Source organism: Brachionichthys hirsutus, chromosome 22 (genome assembly GCF_040956055.1).
Source record: "Brachionichthys hirsutus isolate HB-005 chromosome 22, CSIRO-AGI_Bhir_v1, whole genome shotgun sequence".
Classification (NCBI taxonomy): domain Eukaryota; kingdom Metazoa; phylum Chordata; class Actinopteri; order Lophiiformes; family Brachionichthyidae; genus Brachionichthys; species Brachionichthys hirsutus.
In genome coordinates this window covers 385,463-405,780 of record NC_090918.1, presented here as the reverse complement: position 1 = coordinate 405,780, position 20,318 = coordinate 385,463, and the positions used below count along the sequence as shown (strand labels likewise).

At 45.5% G+C, this 20,318-nt stretch overlaps 2 protein-coding genes across 2 annotated transcripts; one reads left to right on the top strand and one right to left on the bottom strand.

Annotated features, from left to right (window-relative positions):
* Positions 1–322: 322 nt before the first annotated feature.
* cd36 (CD36 molecule (CD36 blood group)) lies at positions 323–5,068 on the bottom strand. Its single transcript, XM_068755124.1, has 12 exons — positions 4,946–5,068; positions 4,417–4,577; positions 4,163–4,307; positions 3,337–3,492; positions 3,164–3,255; positions 2,900–2,949; positions 2,192–2,261; positions 1,816–2,003; positions 1,585–1,703; positions 1,418–1,491; positions 952–1,006; positions 323–834 (listed from the first exon to the last, which is right to left on the bottom strand). The coding sequence occupies exons 1-12, from the start codon at positions 5,066–5,068 to the stop codon at positions 661–663; spliced, it is 1,407 nt and encodes a 468-aa protein (XP_068611225.1). The 3' UTR covers positions 323–660.
* Positions 5,069–7,867: 2,799 nt separating this feature from the next.
* Positions 7,868–19,776, top strand: gnai1 (guanine nucleotide binding protein (G protein), alpha inhibiting activity polypeptide 1). Its single transcript, XM_068755219.1, has 9 exons — positions 7,868–8,229; positions 13,944–13,986; positions 14,754–14,895; positions 15,200–15,357; positions 16,425–16,553; positions 17,269–17,398; positions 17,533–17,686; positions 17,934–18,169; positions 18,599–19,776. Exons 1-8 carry the CDS (start codon positions 8,112–8,114, stop codon positions 18,122–18,124), a joined length of 1,065 nt encoding a protein of 354 aa, XP_068611320.1. The 5' UTR covers positions 7,868–8,111; the 3' UTR covers positions 18,125–18,169; positions 18,599–19,776.
* Positions 19,777–20,318: the final 542 nt, after the last annotated feature.

Sequence of the window (20,318 nt, the reverse complement as noted above, 5' to 3'; positions counted from 1 at the left end):
ATCTACAGCCGCTTTATCCACCTTGCGGGTCACGGGGTGCTGCTGGACCCTATCCCAGGTGGATGCAGGTGAGAGGCGGGGTCCACCGACGTGTTGCCAATGCGTTGTTGCAGGGCAAGTTTTATAGTTTCAGAGCTACCCCAAGGTTTTCAAACTGCAACAACAAACTGCGCCGTACACTTTTGCTTCATCATCACAACAGTGTCTGCTGAATTTTTAGAATATGCTTGAAACACTATATGAATAGGACAACCAATGAAAAACTTTTCCTTTTTTTTTTTTTAATTTTATTCATTTTGACACCAGATCGGCAAACGGTAAGATTTTATATTAGATTCGTAGATTCATATACATTTTATTTCATAGGATGTCAAGCAAACGTCCTTCTCAGTGTGGTTTGATCACCAGACCGTTATCTCTCCCTCTCTCTCTCTCTCTCTCTCTCTGGGTATCCCTGAATGGTTTAGTGTTACAGTGTTTACTCTTAGAACAATACTTGCCAAAGTAATGCAGCTCTCAAGCTTTACAAAATCACAGTATCCCCTTTGATGTCAAAGGAGGGTAAGACATTATAAACAACGCTAAACTCACGAAAGAAAAGTGCACGTCGATATCAAAAGGCTGCACTGAAATACGCGCTTCTGCGTGACTCGTTCACATTTAGTAGAGCTTATGGGCATCTTTGTTCCTCACCACACAATAGAGGGTGAGACACAGGACGAAGAGGGACACGCCGACGCCCAACAGCGCTTGCTGTATTATCTCCAGCATCCGGATACGAGACATGAGCTCCTTCTTAAACATGTCTGCTGTTTCATCATCCAGCATGGCCGTCTGTTTACACACATGGCAAGAGAGAGAGAGAGAGATTGATCAATGGCAATCATTATCAATAGCAAACTGGAAAACTAAATACTGCAAGGTTCAATTTATTAATTCAGTTTGTTTTACCTCATTTAGCCAAACGACAGGAAATATGGTATAATCCTTGACTTTCTTCAGCACCCTGCACGGAAAAGGCTTCATTAGTTGGCATTCGGTGAGCAGCACACTAGCTTAGCGCTCCAAATGAAGCTGAAAAAATCCTTTTAACTGGGCGGCAAGCAAAATAATTGCAGAACTCCCTCACCATAAGTCAAAGTTTGGGTCAAAATGGCTTTTTTTAGGATAATTACTCCACAAAGCACTTTTTTTTTTAACATTTGTTCGTTGAAAAAGAAGATAGTGGATTTTTGCTTAGAATAGAAAAGCATTTGCAATAACAAATGGACTGCACTTTCTCGCACTTTTTCCACCGCTTCGCAGTGCTCATTAAATTTGCTGATTGAACGGTCTGTCATCTCATCTATTTCTCAACAAGAGAGAAAATGAATTAGCACATCTCAAAGAAAGGTTTTGTCACGTGGAAACAGCTTACTTGATAGTCTTTGATGGTCCATACATCATATTCACTTGGATTCTCTTGGCAAACCTCAAGGTAAACCCGGTTGTCTGGTAAGAAAATACTCCTAAAATGAGCAATCAGCAATGCCACCACCAAAAAAGACAAAAAACCCACAAGTTTAATAGTTTAAACGTTCTTACAGGTTCCACATCCAGGTAGGTCATGTGGTGCGCCTCAGTGGGATCAAGGCCCTCCACGTTCTCGAACAGGGACGGACTGCCGTATAGGAAGTGGGGCAGCGAGATGTAGATGGGTTTTCCTGTTTCAATAGCATGGACAAAATGACAACTCAAAATTTAAAATTGCTAAAAGAGCGTTCAGGAATGCCAACAAGTCCGGTGGATTCTGGATACATAGAAGTAAAAACTTGCGGTTTTGACAGGAAGCGATGTCCAGAACTCCAGCTATGGTGCAGTTCTTAGTGATGACTGGATCTCTACAGAAACATTGATTGTCTGGGTTGACCTTAGGAGAGGCAAGGGTGTTTCGCTGTAGGGAGAAGCGATATACTTCAATCCCTTTCAGATCAAGGCTCTCCGAATAGCTGGCTGACACAGACCTAAAGACAAATCGCACAGATATGTTTTTTTCAGAAATTGTCCCTTTGTGCACCAAGTAGTCTTTGGCAACCAGCTTCAGCACTGGAAAGCTCTCAAATGAAAGTCTATGGACAGGTACTGCCCGACCAGTCACCAAATCACAGTCAATCCATACCAAATGAAACTTCGCCAACAAAATGACGATCACCTGCAGATGTCAGAGGAGAAGAAATAGAGCGGCTTCTTCTTGTCCACAAAGGGAGGGAACGAGGAAGCATCTGTAGAAGAATAAGGGAGAATAAATCGATTGAAAAGGGTGACACGTCTGCATTTGGAGACACGAGGAGCTCAGACACGGATCTTTTTAAATGTTTGCATAAATTCCCACTCATCAAGACGATGGTAATCTGAAGAAATTAAGCAGAAGGCAAATTGACTCATGTTACTGTTTTTCGTTTGAAGACATTTTGCCTGACAGATTTCCTCACTTGTTACTGGCTGATGTGACGTTCCAAGTTTTTAACCTCCTGAGAAGTGATGAACACCTTGAGAGCACAACACACCACTGACGACTTCCTGTCTGGACACATTCTTGACAAGCAGATGGTTTGACGGAGGGGAGCAGGCCCCCCAGTTATCTATGTAACCACTAACATCCCTCCCCAAGCAGTTTCACTCACACTTTGAGTCATGTGACCCTAAAGGTTCAATCCCCAACGACTCTCCGACCCACAATCATGCTCAGCATGTGAACTAGTGACTGTCAAGATGTTCAAAGACCTCACAGGAGGTTAGAATTATCAATCAGTTAGACCCGAGGAAGCCTATTGGGTGTGATTTGAAACATCTTTTTGAAAAATAAATCCAATTGCCCTCTATTTAATTCCTTTTTTTTTTTTTTTTACATCAACCACACCTGTCCCGTTGAGCATGTCACAGTACTTGTCATTCCAGAAAGGTAAACTCCTGTTGGGTAGAAATGAAGTTTGTCAGAATTGATTTGATTTGATTTGTGAATCCAGCTGTTTTCAAAAGAGCTAAATTCACATTGGTCCAAAATTGCACAACAAAACGTACTTGCTTCACAGCTTTAAGAAAATGAGAAGAAATAAGAACTTTCACTTGTTCAAACATTTATAAACTGATTAGAGCGTATCAACTCAATATCTCCTGCACTTACCGATGTCCACGCCACCTGTCAACTAGTCCCACTTTATAGACGTCATCTTTTCCAGTGTAGACATTGTATTTGCCATCAAAGGTACCATTGTACTAGAGAAAATACATGATATGCTCTTAGATATACTCCACTTTGTGTTTATTATTAGGAAGCATATTACCTTCACTACTTACAGGTGCAAACAGTCCAGTTGTTGAATTCAACAAGGGGTCTCTGTAGCCCCACAGCATTTCTTTGACTGTGCGCCGCTGGAACAAGGAGGAGTTGCTTGAACTTATTGCTTTCTCCAAGAAAATATGAAGCACTTTGGGAACCAGTGAATAAGCACCCTGTAAAAAAAAAAACAAGCAAACAACACACCGGATGAGACGCCAGCCCATCACAGGGCTTGGATATGCTCAATTATATAATTACATCGTTGAGACAGAGCAAAAGCCGTTTAATGGAAGATGGATTTGAGTATCTTCAGCATAACGATGAGAGGAAATGCCATGTTTTCTTAAAATGGAACCCAGAGGCAGTGAATAAAAAGTAAAGTGTAGAGGCCCTAAATGATCCCTGTGGAACCCCACGTGACAACGGTGCAGCGGCGGATTCACCACCATCAAGGCTAACACATAGTTATTTCTGCCAGTTATGACTTGAACCATGCCAGGGCATTTCCACAAAGGCCGACTAAGTGCTGCCACTGAGATACTAAAAGGTCGCTGACGCGGTACACTGTCTCAAAGACAGCGGTAATGTCCAACAGGACAAGAATCACATACAGTCATTAAAACCTGAACATTATCGGTGCAATGACGTGTTCATCCAGTCAGGTATAAGTCTCCCCCCATCGGTATCTTTATTTTAATTGGCACCCATAAGCTCCTCCGTCCTTCGTTGACAGAGGCAAGCTACAAGGAAGTACAGCTAAATGCAGTAACAGGTCTTGGCTTTGCTACAGCGACCATTAACAGGAGAGCTGAGACGAGTCGGGAGGTGAGACGTGTTACTTACGGCCACAGCCAGATTGAGGGAGGTGACACTGTCCTCCTCTGATCCCACTGACATGGACGGCTCAAAGATGGCACCCATGGGCAGCAGGAAGGAGACAGTGTGATTGTTGTTGAATGTGATATTCTCCTTGGGAAGGTATCTTGTCCTGAAAGGGCAGAAGGTCAAGCATAGGCGCTACATTTCTTCGGACAGGAGATTTGATTTCCGATAGACGTGATGAACGTTTTTGCTGCTGTGTTTCTGCTCCACTTTACCGGTAGGTGTAAGGTCCTTTTTCTGTTACCACTGGAATTGCGCCATGCTGTAAAACCTTTGAAGGGTTTTTCACGTCAAAGAGCCAGAACTGCCTGTACACGGCTCCCCCCGTGGACGCCCAGTTGTCATAAGCTGTCGTTCCATGCTCAATGACCGCTTCCTAAACCACACAAAAACACAGACAGTCTATTTTTAACATGCCCCGAGACTACCAGCAGGCCAGCTGCCCCACGGGTACATTAAACAGTTGGTCTTTTATTTAATGGAAAAAGGTCCAGGCAGTTTAAATCTGTCTCTACGCTGCATCTCTTTTTCTTTTTCTTTTTTTTTATCACACATGCTGATCTTTTGACGGATGAAACAGACACACTCGACATTCTGCACAGCTTCTTGTTTACCAGGTAAATCAGCTTCTCTCGTTTCTCCTGATTCACCTTGATCTTCACACACACACACACACACACACACACATTCTCACCCTCTGTCAGCCCCTACGCTCCAACTCAAGGGTGAAACCGAGCACCGTACCTTCTCCACCGTTCTCTCAATGATGCTGTCCCCCAGTGGGATGAGGACACCTCCTAGGATGGCGACCACCGCCCCAAACACAGCTCCGGCTATCAGCCCACACCTCCTGTTACAGCATGCCATGGTGGCGTGCGTCTCCTCCCGCACGACCGTACGTCTGTCAGCCTGTTCTCCTTCTGTGTGTGCTAGTGTTTGCAGCTTGCGTGTGTGTGTGTGTGTGTGTGTGTGTGTTTGTGTCTCAGCAGCGGCAGCAGCACAGGCAGGCTGTACCATCAGAAGAGCTGACAGCGAGCTGAGGCCAGGTAAAGGTACAGTCACCTCTGGAAGGAATCCACAGACCTCCTATCAATGGAGTTACATAACGGCAAGAAAGGTTGAAGGTTCAGCCGAGAGACGTCCATCACCCCCCCACCCCACCCCGCCCCACCCTTCATTTATCAGTGCACACATTCTGAGGAAGATAACAGCTATTATCTCCCTCAGAGGCATTTGTGCATAGGAAAGTATTGGATAAAGCAAATCTCATGATCATTCCTTTTTTGCACTCCCCCCCTCCCCTCCCCCAATTTCCTGCCTATTACAGCTACAAGCTAACAGGAAACAGGGGGAAATGGGGGAACTCGTAAATTATGGAGTATATTCTCATTCAGAGACAAGCTTAACTATATTCGGGGATGAATGGCTTCATGGGGGATGTTAAAATAAATCGACTGTCGTGTTTTATGTCTGACCTTGTTTATCTTGCTTTATTACTGTCGTAATTATACGTTTCTTGATATATCAGTTTATGGAACGTGATTAGCGGCATTGTAACATGATTGGCCCGCGTGATGATTGATGGACTTTGCGCTCAGATTTTTAGATAATGCTCCAGAATGCGTTGGTTTATTTCACTTTTGCCTGTGCACGTGCTTTTCTATCTATCTCTTACCCCAGACAGTGATTGCATATATGCTGCCACACTATACAGTCAGTCGTGCCAGAGGGTGGCCGGTTCGAAACCGGCACGGACCCTCCCTGGGAGTGTGGGCTGGTGGCTTGAGAGGAGCGAGTTCTTGCCTATATGTGTGAAGAAATGATATCTGTGTGCTGATTGTAAAAATAAAATAAAGGATTCTTCTTCTTCTAATTTGTTGAATGTCTTTCTTTTTTGCACCTTCTTGGAAAATGTCCTGCTGTATGTTGAACATGCAGTTCAGTTTTCCCTGCCTATAATGTCTATGCAACACGACCAAAGCTTGAAGTTACACGTCATCGCCACTGGATGGCAGCACCGCCATTCCAACCCACTTACCTTCCGGTGCTTTGGTCCAAGAGAGATCAAAACAAAGTAGCGTTCAGCATTTGAAACGGTGCAGTTCCCGCTTCACCTGGTGTCAGTAGCAGTCTGAGAATATTATTTTCTTTCATGATGTAAAAGAAAAAACTGTTCTACCTTCTGTGGAAATGCAGGTACCCAATTGATTGAATTCTTTCTAAAAAATTTTCTAATATGCCAGTGCCTATTTTTTTATTAATTTTTGCCTTAAAATGTAAATTTCTCAAATGCCTGTAATTATCACCAATACACAAATTTTAGTCATTTTTTCGTGTGATTAATTAAATAATTCACACTATTGTAAAACAATATATTGTCTGGCTTTTTCTAAAAGCGTAATACATTCCATGTCTGTGTTATTTTGTGTGTTGAATAAAATGGAGTAACCTTTTGCCTGATACGTGACGCGCTTGTTATTTTAGCCATGGAAATGTCCAGCCAGCGTGTGATTCCAATTGAAAGGTCAAAACCGTATATTTGCATCTCCTTAATCCCAAAAACCCCACATTTGGAATGAAAATGACATGGAAAGGCAGAAAATGGGACGTGTGAGGGAACTTTTTAAAGCGGACACTACCAACCTTTAGACAGTCACAGTCAAGTCACACATGATTGATCCTGCAGGCTAAATTATTTAAACCACAAACAATGGCCACAAACACTGCAATGATTGGAGGTTTGGTTCCCATGGTAACAACACATGGGCTATAGAGCTACTAAATTACCTAAGCAGGTAGTGCAGGATGAGCTGGAGAGTTTTATAGGCTCGTTTGGAAAATACAGCCTATAATAAATTTTTATATAGCCCATGTTATTTATGATCGATCACATGGTAAACCGGTGCATCGCTAACTAACAAATATTACTCTAGTTTTATTGCATATTATACAGAGTATGGTGTGTAAATTTAATGTGCTTTATTTAGTAGCAATGAGTTAATATGTTCAGGACTGAGTTTATATGCCTTCCTTCACAAGAAAGGCATCAATTAAAGTCCAGCCTCCCTCGGAACCGCGTATAAAAAGCATGTAATGTATGAACCCAAGCTGCGGTGACAAAATAAGTTTAGACGTAACATTGTGGTTAAACTTGAATGATTTTTACGTTTAGTTGCATCGTGCTTATCAACCATTCAGAGAACCAGACCACCACATTTAAACTGTCACATTGGTAATGTTGCCTTGACCCTAAATGGACAGTAAATAGAGTACCGTATGCCATAAAGTCAAAATCAAGGATTATCCGAGATTATCCAGATAAAAATTTGTTTTTTTTATCTTTGTTAATTTCCTGTCTATTGGGGGTGTATTATTCGCTTTTATGTGTTGTCTGATGTTTATTATAATGTCTTCTGATTGCAAATTGCACCTCAGGGATAAGAGAATAATACAGTGCATGACGGGATGGGATAGGACACTTTTCAATAAGATTTTGGAAATGCGCCCTTTATTTTGAAGAGTCAACCCGGAAGTGAGCTCGTTGTGCTCGTGCACGCGCCTCGCGCTCCCTTCCATCGGATCCGTTCTGATAATGCTCGCAGTGCAGTCGCCGCTGCAGCGAATGGAGGCGAGCTGGTCCCGGAGACACCGACGAGGAATCGATTTGCTATTGAAATAGCTTGATCTCGACTTTAAGGAGCGATTCAGGAGAAACGACGCACTATTTATATGTTTTTTATTTTTTTTGTCGAGTCGCTCCCTTTTATCCCTTTTGAACAGAACGATTGCCTGTCATTAAAAAAAAGGGCGTGTGCTGGGCGAAAGCAGTTTTATCCGTTTAATGCGGGTATATATGGTATTTTAGATATATATTTTTTACACCATCTTGCTCTGAAGGACGCAGTCGAGGATGGGATGCACGCTGAGCACGGAGGACAAGGCGGCGGTGGAGCGCAGCAAAATGATCGACAGGAATCTGCGGGACGACGGGGAGAAGGCGGCGAGGGAGGTCAAGCTGCTGCTGCTCGGTAAGCCCGGAGAAAAGATGAAAACTAGTGACAAAAACACGGCGAATGTTTTTTAATTATTGGTTAATGGTCACTTTTGGGTCGTGTTAGTTATAAAGTGTATCATTAGCGCGCTTCCATCCTCCGCTGGTCCGTGAACGCAGCATGACGTTATTCCCAAGTGACAGAAAGTGGCAGTAAAAAAATACTGTCAGTGTAATATTGACTTGTTTTATAGTTTATCATAAATGGAAAGTTTTCTTCTTCTTTTTTTTACCTCCAGTTGTTGGTGTTTCATCCATCCTACATCTATTTAAACTAACTTTTCATTATTCCAAAAAATAAAATAACTCGTGGCTTTACAGGCAATGTCCAATTTTGAATAGGCACTCGACCCGTTTGCGCTCATGTTTCAGAAGGTAAACTGATATGTAAAAGAATTACCACTGGCATGATGCACTCATTAAAATGGCACATTTGTGTGACTTTATGCATTCACTCATGCATTTATCGTGTTTGTTCTCTTGCACAATAAGGTGAACTGCTTGCATTGAGATGCAAACCGTGTGGCATTACTTGCATGCAGGGAAATGCTGTTATCTGTGTAAATAGAGGACCATCGGTTAAAGAATAGTTCCGTGAATTCTCTGGCTTGGTGAAGTGTTGACATGTACACACGTGGAATGTGGGTTTCCAGGACGCTGCGTTTCGAAGCTAATTCCAATGTGGCGTAAACATCGGACAGAGGGCACACAATGAGAGCTTCACTGGCTTTTGTGGAAAGATGAGTGAGTCACAGAAAAATACAATTCTGGCGTGCTTTTTGTATAATGAATTGATGCACTTCAAGCCTTCTTAACGGTGTTAATTTGCTCTCACTTCATAATAAATCTTTACATTACTTGGGATTTACGCATACATACGATACATTTTGGCCCTGCTTATATCATAATTGGTTTTGCAGAAAGGTGAAAAGAGTTCATAAAAAAAAAAAGGCAACAAAACCGTTTGGAAAGGATCCTCTTCCAAACAAATCCACCAAAAAACCCTGTCAAGTCGTTGTAGTATTCATGCCAGGGCAGTAGTTGGCAGTGTAACTTTTCAAAATCAACACCACACAATAAAATCATACGAGAAAGATGCAGCAGATCTATGTAAGAGGAGCATTTTAAAAAAAATGCTTCAACACAAAGGAAGGCAAACTAAACCAGACGGTCCAAAATATTTTTGTAATTCTGTCCATGATCAAAGTGGGGGCGTTGCATGTTGCCGGTTTACACAGAAGCGGTATCACCGTTTTCGAAAGATGGAACCATCGAACAAACCGTTTTTGGTCTCCCAAAAATGCCGTTGTCATGTAGACGACCAACCAAACCGATATGAAATCTGACCCTGTGATGGTTAAACCGTCGTCATGTGAACAATGTGAGGATAATGTTAGTGTCCGTTATTGTAGGGATTGTAGCAAATCAATATCATCAACTAATGATGGTAAGCAAATCAGCGTTTAGTGACAGAGAAGATGAAACCAGCACTCTTGACTTCGAGCTGTTGCTTCTGGATATTGTCGTTTCAACGCCACGACTGTTTGTACAGCATTGGAATACTAAATCATCTCTCTTTGCTCGGTTTCAAAATCATCAGCTAAAAATACACCTCACATCTGTAGCCACTGTGGGAACAAGAACGTACACGTTTTGCTGTTAAAGGCTGAGGGCAGTTCTTCAGGCACTCGGAGGCCAGATGGGACTTGTTGCTCGAAAGCAAGCGAGTCGGATCAAGTTTCAGTTGGCGCTGTGTTCTCTCTGGCCGTTGTTTTTGACACAACTGGTGGCACGAGTTTTATCGCCAACGCCGTCGTTTGGGTCCTGACGGTTGTGCTTCCCCACGCCTGCCTGGATCGGCATGGTTTCCTGCCATTTAGTTTAGATCCGGTGGGAAAATATAGTGTTTGAGTTGTTTATTCCCAAGAAAATCTGGAGTATACTTTACTCTGACCGGCCCCTGTCGACAGTGGCGTTTGTAACGCCCCCCTCCCTCCCCGGCGTGTAGATATTTGCGTTTGATGCAAACCTCTGGGATTTGTCGAGCAGCGTCGCCTTGTTCATCAGCGCTGCCTTTAAATGTTGCAGACTTCCCCATCGCCGGAATGAAATCATGACGCTGACGTAGAAACCTCAATTTGCATGAAAAAAAAAATTATTCTGTGAGTCCGTCGGCATGCCAACGTTTCTTTTGTAGAGAAAATGGCACATTTTGTCAATGTTCTCTCTGTTGTTGTTTGCCTTTTTGTTTTATTCTTGTCGTCTTCCAGGACCCAAATGATCCTGCTTTTCAAATCTGCATGTGAAAACGGAATTAGAATCTCCTCGGCTTAATTCCTCTTTCTACAGCTGTCATGTGACTGTGGGTAGATTGTCTTGATAGTCGACTGTGTTCCCCGTGGTAGCAGGAGTGCTTCTGATGTTTTGGGCTGAGTTTCATGTTCGCGTGAGGTGGCGTCTGTTGCACTTTGATGAGAGGTAGACCGTGAGATGTGGCTATCATTACCGAGACATTTTGCTCATCTGCTATCTGTTACCCTTCAATCCTTTCTTGTTAAATGAAGCAACAGTAAGAAAATGCCACATTTATGTAGGATTTTTGATCTTGCAATAAGTCAAGCCTGCTTGGTGTGCAGAGATTTAGCCATTTAGCTTCGGGGCTTGCCTCCCAATGAGTAAATTTCCACGCAACACCATTTTACTAGCGTCCTGTCACTGCTTCCTGGGCTGAGCGCCAACATTTGCGATTGGTTTAAAATACAATCGAAAGCTGTTCTTCTGCACCATAAAGATAATTGGTTCCGCCAGACCGTTTTTTTCCAGTCCCGGCTCGGTGCTAAATCGAAGTGTTGAGGTCCGGTTGTGCAAGACTCGTCAAAATTGTGTCACTGCGACCTCTGCCACGGGAGCTCCGTGTTTTTGACTTTGTTTATTGCCTTTGACTCTGAACAGGATTACGTCAAAGCTGCTTTCCGCCAAGCGTTGTGGAGGGTTGAGACAAGAAGCAGTCAGATAGGAGTGATCCAGTATTTTTTTGTTTTACTTACCGGTGCAAGATGAGGCATGTTTCATCATTTCTCCAGAAATCAGCCCATAAATTGTAACCGAGAAAACATTTATGGTGTTTATCTATGACTATGTCTAATATCTTAGACCTGAACTATCGTCTCTCTTAATGGATAACATCGTGTATAAATTTAAGAGGCTACGAGCTACATCGTCTGTCTGTTTAACCGGCCGTGACTTTCTTTGTTTTATTGCTCTATTTGAAGCCGCACATGTGTAGGATTGTTCAGCCTCACGTTTTGGCGCTACTGAGTCTCTTTATTATCATCCACACTTTTAAAGTCGTGGCACATTATTGCTGAACATATGGTGCAGCTTGCTTGTGTCACCATGGGGAAGAGGTCCTTCCCCGTGACGAGAGAATCGTAGTTGAATAGTGCGCATGCAGTTATCACTAGAAGAGATCAGTCTCTACGACCTTCTCGTGTCCTTGGATTTCGTGCTACGAGTGAACGATTAATTCTGGCAGCCCGGTCCCTGAGAGCAGCCTGCAAGACTTCACTGAAAACCTCAGGAAATTAGCAGCTGCATCCAGTTGGCATATGAATGATGATGATGAATATATTTATTAGATAGAATGTTAGAGTACAAGTACAGTCACACAGTAGCATGTATTACAGTACAAGTACAGTCACACAGTAGCATGTATTACAGTACAAGTACAGTCAAACAGTAGCATGTATTACAGTACAAATAACGTCAAACATCCTGTCTAAGAGGAGCATTTCAAAAAAGCCCTTGCGGGCTTGTTTCCGTTGAAAGTCCTTCGTGCAGAATGCAGAGTCTCGTCATGGCTGTCCTGTTGAAACGCTTGTTTTCCTTTTCTAAGAATGTTGTACAGTATCCCCCCCCCCCCCTCCTCGCTGGCTTTGTACTTCATACTTGCGTTTTACAGCTTGGAAGTAGAGGCCGCTCTGTTCCGTGTGGCAGAAGAAGAAAAGCAGGAAAAAAAAAACTACCCATGATTTTCCTAAAATAGTTTCGACCACAAGAAACGTGAACCAGATGCTCCAGCGGTTTTTAGTCTATGGCTGTTTAGCGGTGGGTGTAACGTGACTCGTGCACGAGGACTCGCGGGTCAGGCCCATGGCGGCACGGAACCGCGTGTGTTGGAGAGAAAATCTGGACACCTCTGGACACCTCTGTGTTTTTGTGTTACTCGGGGAGCCTGGAGGCCACACCCGAATGACATCACTGGTGTTAAGAGGCCCAAACTATCAAATTATAAATCGAATGATGTAACCGAATCACGGCTTATTTCACAATTTGATTTAGCAATGACTAAATTCTACTGACTTTTTTCCCAGAATAAAATTCATTATTTTCAGAATAAAATGCACGACTTTAAATGTATCGACTCTGGTGTCGTCTTTAGAAGCCTGTTGATGTATAAGACATCAGATGTACTGTCCGTCTGCAGCTTGGTCTTCGGCTGCCTGTTTTGATGTAGATAAAGCTAAAGTTCACCCTTCATCAGGAGCTACTTTGAACTTCAGTGCGAGTTCATAACCAACCCGCTGAGGATTTTGCGAAGTGTCTCTGGCACGGTGGAAATGGCGCTCCGCCACGCTGAGGGGGGGGGGGGGGGGAGTAACTGTGCCAGCGTGCTTCGCTAGCTGTTCCCGCTTTAGCAGCTTATCTCCTGTCTGGGGTTCTGGTCCCACGGGAATCCACGCTGCCAGCCGTACCGCCACTGCGGCATCCCACTGGTGGCACATAATTAAAATAACGTCCCCCCAGGTGAAGCTCGTCCGATTGCACTGCAGCTGAAGGATGCGTTTATAGCTCAGAGAAAGTTTGCCCGACTGCAGTGGGGCTCATTCATATAAGCACCGTTAACACTTTCAGAATTAGCCGGTAATGAATGTGGTTTACGAGGACATCACCACAAATGGCTTCCATCGACAGGACAAGGAAAAATAAACACTCCTACCCAAATGGTTACCGGGAACCTGAACTCCAGGAAAAGAGCAGCACATGCATAATACATAATGTTGCATGTGGAAGCCAACATGAAGCACGCGCACACACACACACACACACACACACACACAACCACGGAGCCTCCTCGGGTGGCTGTGGCCTCACACTAGCGATGTCCTGGATATCACTCGAGCAGTTGCCATGGCGCTGTGGCGTTGGAGAGCCTCGCAAAGAAAAATAAAAAACCCCGACCGTCTGATTCTCTTCACGCTCGTTCCATCTCTCCCTCCCTCTGCTCCTTGGATCACAGCACGCTGTCGGCGATGTCTCAACTGCAAGGTCGTCAATCTAATTAGACGCCGGCGCCGAGCGCCCTTCCTCCCGTTCCGAGGCGGTGCCACGTTGTTTGGCACTTCAGCCGATAATAAGCCATTTTGGTTCTCGTTTGCGTGCCGCGGTCGAGGCTCTCGGCCTCAACAATGTGATCAAATTCCAAGCACGCTGTAACAACAGGAAAACAACCCGAGTGACCAAAACAAGGTTTCCTGCAGACCTCGTATCACACACTTGTTTCACGCTTTGCCTTTAGTCGTGCTCCTGTTTCATTTCCACGGTTCATCATCATTCGCCGCTTTAGATCATTGAATGAAAGCACCTGAAGTGCTTTTGAGTTTTGACGCTCTCTTCTTTTGTCCTTTCCAGGTGCCGGTGAATCAGGGAAAAGTACGATCGTCAAGCAGATGAAGTGAGTCTGTTTTGCCCCGTTGTTGCTTCTTACTCTTCTGAACGCTGAGAACAAACTGGCGTATTAACTAAATCACAACGTTTACGCCGCGTCTCTGGGTTGCGTTGCGTTGCGCTCTGTGATCTTTGTGCGTCGTGCATGATTGATCGTGAAGACGACCCAGTAGAAAGGCCTCGAGCCGTGCATCGTCTGGATGCCGTGTGCGACGTGAATATGAACAAACGCTTTTTTTCGTACTGTGACGGTTGTGCGTTCTTCAATTTGCCGTCAGATAGCATGTGATGATGGCACAACATGCTCACTCGCTTCTTTCGGGTGTCTTTTGTGTTTTTATCAGCCCAACAAACCAACGTGACAAAGAAGGAAAAGGTCTTGATGTGCTGTAATTTTTCTTACTGTTACAATAACGTTTTGTTGCGAATGTGCAGCCAAATCAATGTGCAATGAATTGTCCAGAATTCCACTACATTAATGGATATTTGACTGATGTGTTTTTTTAAGCGTCTCTCTACCTCCACTTTATCAGTAGATATATAGAGTACAGTGGAATGAAGACATCCAGGCCTTTCAGGGGGAGTTGCTGACAAGGGCAAAATAAATGCAGAATATATTCTCATCTTTTTCTTTTAATCGGGACCAGGAAAGATAATTCATTTCTCCGATGAGGAGAAAGAATTCGTTTTCAGCCGGTCCTGGCAGCTCCGGCAAAGTAACTTTCGGCAGCGCTGGAAAATTGCTCTGCATAATCGACCCCCGTTTCTCCGCAGGATCATCCACGAGGCAGGCTACTCAGAAGAGGAATGCAAGCAGTATAAGGCTGTGGTCTACAGCAACACCATCCAGTCCATCATCGCCATCATCAGAGCCATGGGGCGCCTCAAGATCGACTTTGGCGAGGCAGCGAGAGCCGTGAGTGGCGCAGGGGAGGGTTGTTTAAGTGGGTTGGGTTCAGATTAGAGACCTGGATTGAGTTTGGGGATGTCGGGGAAACGCTCAAATACTCCAGCCGACTCGTTGAAAAGAAATCCGTTTCACTTCTTCAGGAAGAGAGATGACAAAAACAAGGAAGTAAAGAGAGCGACATGGTTTCGGCGCTCTGACCAGCAGCTGCTTCTACAAATGTTCTCGTGACCGTGCTATCGGCTCGTCTGCAGATTAATGGCTCTGACTATGGATTTACGATATTGACTATCTATTGCGACCCTTCCTCCAGGACGATGCGCGGCAGCTGTTCGTGCTGGCCGGCTCGGCGGAGGAAGGCTTCATGACGGGAGAGCTGGCCGGCGTCATCAAGCGGCTGTGGAAGGACGGAGGCGTTCAAGCCTGCTTCAGCCGCTCCCGCGAATATCAGCTCAACGACTCGGCGGCATAGTGAGTCACCAAAATGCACCGATATATGCCAAGCGTGTATATTGTAATGAGTCATCCACGTAGATATTTAACTCCCATTCCACCTTCCCAGCCTTGAGCGACGCTCGGTGAGCAGTTTAGCGTCGGCACCAAGCATCCGTCTGGACTTTCACACTGTCAATATTTGCCTCCCTCGACGTAGAACGGTGGCCCGGAAAGTTGAGTCTCCGACCTTGCACCGCAGCACGGGAACGTTTGCCACGCGCTTGAATAAGAAAAACAAACCCGGAGGAGAAGTCTTCCTTTGGCGAGCCAGCTGAAACCGATGTCACCCCCAGGCAGCTCCTGTGATTTGCTGAAAGAAAAGGGGCATCTGCCTTGTTTTTGTTTTTTTCGAGCAGGGCTCCTCGTGAATAGGAAAACCATGACTAAAAGAAAAACGTGCGTGTTTGTCTCCTCTTAAGGTCTCAGAAGACAAACAAAGAGGCTTGTTTGCGTGACGGGGAGATTACAAGTGTTTGTTTGCTCGCAACTCAAAGTCACTAATCTTTTCGCTCCTGTAATTTATCAACAACGACCTTGAGGCGTGAAGGCGAGGACGCTCCGACGGTGAAGATGTAGGTTTCCTTCAGAATGCGAGACTCCTAAATTACCCTGGGGCATTAAAGCGACCGCTGCTCTAGTGTATTATAATCTGTTCGTGTCACAACAGGGGCCTCGTGTTTCCTGGAAGTAGGTGGGGAAAAGCCGTTTACAGCAGGGAAGTGATGAGTCTTATCTCGTACCGTTCGGCCTTTATCGGTCGGTCAGTCAGATTTTGCAATCCTCTGAAACGCGTCCTCCTTGTGCATTAAGCGCGGCTCTTTCAGCTCTGCAAAGGAAGCGTTGGACTTGTCGTGCGAAGCGGCGTATGCAAACCGGTTTATCACGGCGACTGCGCTGGGAGTTGTTTGTCCAGCGGCTGACCTTCGTACATTTTCTCTCCCACCTTGTTTCTCACTCTCATTTCTTCTCCTTCCTCTTTCCGTCTGCCGTTTCCTCCCCCCCCCCCCCCCCCCCCCCCTTTGCATCCCTGTTACTCCTCTCAGCTACTTGAACGATCTGGACAGGATATCCCAGGCCACCTACATCCCGACCCAGCAGGATGTCCTGAGGACCCGAGTCAAGACCACGGGCATTGTGGAGACGCACTTCACATTCAAGGACCTGCACTTCAAGTTAGAATTTATTTATTTATTCATTTTTTACCCTCACCGCTTTCAAAGCGTTTTGCATGAATGCTCGATGGGCTTTTCCTTCCTGGTTCTGACTCACTCACTTCAATGGAAGTTCCCTTTGATCCGACGGCTGCCGTTGTCCTCAGCGGCGATGACTCGGTCGTCCCCCGCAGACAGGAAGCGGGGACAGTCGGCCTGATGATGTCACGCCAGGAGTTTGTTGGGCGACGCCGGCGTCTTTGAACTTCATGCCGTTGGGAACAGACGTATTTGCCCGTGTATTTGGTGTACGTTAGCCGTTGCCGTGTGTTCCAGGCGTGCGGTAGCTAACCAGCTAAGAAAACATAACAGACAGCCCAGTAAAACACTGAGGAGTAAATATATTTATGTCGCGGTGGAACAGACTGTTCTCTTCTGCCGTAGCAGACTTATTTACTCACTCTTTTTTTATGTTTATGTGATCAAATGCCTTACAAATGAGTAAGTAAATAGAGGAGCGCTAGTTAGCTTTTAGCTGTTAGCAGCTACGGCGTCCCGCATTGCGTTTTAGCTATGGGAGTTAGCGAGCAGCGCTGCTGGCGCAGGTGAATCTGTTCAGCAGGACAGGAAAGTATTCCTGTTATTTTCAAGAGTCTCTGTTTCCTTTCCTCTTCCTCTTTTGTAAGTATGTGCACGTGCGCTAAAGGAGACGCGTTTACGTCGTCCCTCTCTTCAGGATGTTCGATGTTGGGGGCCAGCGGTCCGAGAGGAAGAAGTGGATCCATTGCTTTGAGGGCGTTACCGCCATCATTTTCTGCGTGGCGCTCAGCGACTACGACCTGGTGCTGGCCGAGGACGAGGAGATGGTGAGCGCTTCGGCTGGCGTTCTGTCCGCACACAAGCGGGATCATTGTCTTTGCTTCCTGGAATCGGAACAGGTCGGAGAGAGAGCGCTTCCGCCCGTTAACGGCCGCCGTGACCTTCTGCTTTTCTCATTTAGAACCGGATGCATGAGAGCATGAAGCTGTTCGACAGCATCTGCAACAACAAGTGGTTCACGGACACCTCCATCATCCTCTTCCTCAACAAGAAGGACCTGTTTGAGGAGAAGATCAAGAAGAGTCCTCTCACCATCTGCTACCCAGAATATGCTGGTGAGATGAGCGTCACAATGGGGTTCAGCGTATTTTTATGAACTCAAATCGCCATTTTGATAACTGTCCGTCACAGCTGGCCGTGTTTGGTGTGGCTTAGCTTAGCTTAGCATAGCATAAAGACTTCAAACCAGAGCTTTTGTTTGACTGTTCTTCTGAATATTTTACTGTGATGCTCAATTACGTGACGGCAAGAACAGCCAGCATAATAAATAACGCTCCGTTCCCCTCGCTCGGCCTTTTCCAGGCTCCAACACGTACGAGGAAGCAGCCGCCTACATTCAGTGTCAGTTCGAGGACTTGAACAAGAGGAAGGACACCAAGGAGATTTACACCCACTTCACCTGCGCCACAGACACCAAGAACGTGCAGTTCGTTTTTGACGCCGTCACCGACGTCATCATCAAGAATAACCTGAAAGACTGTGGTCTCTTCTGAGGGGGGAGGGGGACGATGAGAACGACGGCCTTTCTTTTTTCCTTGGTAAGGAGCCCTTAATTATAACCATCCCTCTTTTTAACACAGAGCAGCTTTTTTTCCTGGCTCGTGTGCGTGAGGGGAAGGGAAGGCGTTTAAGATCCCGTTGGGGTTTCAGAGGGACTCGTGAGGGGGCTCCTGGTTTAAGGGCGTGTCCGCGTCCCAGCTCTTTTCAGATGTGCTTCACGGATTGCTTTTGAATGGGTTTGCCTCCAGAGCTTAAGGATTTAGAACGGCGAACGATCAAAACGCATCATTTAATGTCTGTCCCGCTGATATTAGGCACCGCCGCCGCTTTTATGAGTCATTCATGGAACGATCGAGCCGATCCGAATCCTCTCTCCATAAGGACTCACACCCATCGTGCCCCCGCCCCCCATCTCTCTCTCTTTCACTCCCTTCATTTTGTCACTCTCTCTGCTCTTGTGTCAACAGGCAGGGGGGAGCCGGTTTATTGTGCGCCCTTTGGAGGGGGAAGATGAGAAGAGTCGGGAGGACCAGCTCTGTACTATACGCCACTTTTAACAGCTTTATTTATGTCTTGTCTTGGAACATTTTTGAACGAGCGTTACGACATTTGTATCATTGCGAACGAGTCAAAGTTTCCCGCGTATCTTATTTTTTTGATTACTTCCTATTTTGTTGGGATGAGATCACATTTTCGCTGTTTTTCTGCCGCCGTCTCTGGAAATGGAAACTTTTTGGTGGAAATTCTTCTTTTTCTTCCTTGCCTACAATGGAGGGGGGGGGGGGGGGGAGGGGTGACAACTTTGAGTCCGGATGGTACTTGTGCCTTCGCATGCCTTTTACTGCGGTCGTAGTCCTGATGCTTGTTCTGTTGCCTGCTGAATTGTTCTTAACATAAAGAGGTTCAACGTTTCCATCTGTTGGTGCCCCCCCCCCCCCCCCCCGCGCTGTCTTCTGTATGCACATCACTGAGCTATCAGGAGGAGGGAGGATTTCCCTCTGGTTCTAAAGATACATGGGGGTCGCCATGGTGAGCCTCACCGACCCCTCCGCCCGCCATGACAATGGAAGGCCTACTGGCCAATCACGCAGTATAATACTGAGATGTATATTGTTACATTTACTCCAAATATCTGGGGTTGTGGTTTTTGAACAGTGTAAAAAAAAATATAAATCTATATATATATATATATATATCCATTCTTCCCAGCCGTTCAGAAAATGGTTAGAAGCACTGAGCTTGTAATACGCTTTCCGTGTTTTAAGTACAAACACCAGAGTTGGCACATTTTACTGTATATTTTAATGTATTCGGAGGTGAACTTTTGATTTCAAAGAGAGAAAGCCTGAACCGCAGAACAGATGGGGGGGGGGGGGGGGGGGGCAAGGGGGGTAGTGGTCCGACCTGTGATGAGGTTCTGACTCCGTTGGTGGATCCTCTTTGATGATTTGAGAGCAGGAGTTCTGCAGGAGGATCCGACGAAGACGAAGGACAAAGGAGGCCTGGTCTGGGATTCCGGATTACGATCCTGGATGTGCTGATATGAGGAAACTGCCACGACTGTCTCTGTGTGCGTCTACTCTCCACGGACGGAGAATCTTTGTAGACTCATCTCCCTTATTTTGCTAATAAAAACCATTTACGATCCAAACGGCGTTGGCTTCATCATTATCCATCTGAAGCTCTCCTGAAACGGCGAGCGGGGGGGGGGGGCTCAGTTTCATTCTGCTGCCCGTCCTCGACTTAGTTTTTGTGTCTCGGGAGGGGGTGGGGGGGGCATTTCACAGAAACGGCCAGCGTGTCTGTCCCGCCCAGCGTCCAGCCTCACATCTGTTTTCCTTTTGGGAGGCTTTTAGGTCATGTGACCTGTCGGAGGCCTCAATGTGAATGTTGGAAGTGTGTAATAAACACGACGCCCTCGTTTTCCTATTGGCTCAGCACTGTAGTGTGTGTGTGTGTGTGTGTGTGTGTGTTTCACCTCTCACCTCAGCAGAATTGAGCTGGATATTTCTTATCCGTTCTACTTAACAGTAGAAAATATGAGCATCATTTCTGAGCAGTTACATTTTAGATGATATTTTTACGTGCCAGTGAATTTTAAATTACTGAAATGCGGGTTTTATTTTTTTACATTCAGCCTCCGTGAGCTGTGACGCGTTCCCTTCAACATCTGGATTCGTTGTTGTT

Excerpts from the sequence above, each read along its gene's own strand:
- cd36 (XM_068755124.1), bottom strand. The coding sequence starts at position 5,068 with ATGGCATGCTGTAACAGGAGGTGTGGGCTGATAGCCGGAGCTGTGTTT. Across the intron at positions 3,493-4,162 it reads CCCTCAATCTGGCTGTGGCC|GGTGCTTATTCACTGGTTCC; the intron begins GTAAGTAACACG and ends TTTTTTTTACAG. Across the intron at positions 2,004-2,191 it reads TTCTCCTCTGACATCTGCAG|GTCTGTGTCAGCCAGCTATT; the intron begins GTGATCGTCATT and ends ATTTGTCTTTAG.
- gnai1 (XM_068755219.1), top strand. The coding sequence starts at position 8,112 with ATGGGATGCACGCTGAGCACGGAGGACAAGGCGGCGGTGGAGCGCAGC. Across the intron at positions 8,230-13,943 it reads GGTCAAGCTGCTGCTGCTCG|GTGCCGGTGAATCAGGGAAA; the intron begins GTAAGCCCGGAG and ends TGTCCTTTCCAG. Across the intron at positions 16,554-17,268 it reads TTCAAGGACCTGCACTTCAA|GATGTTCGATGTTGGGGGCC; the intron begins GTTAGAATTTAT and ends CCCTCTCTTCAG.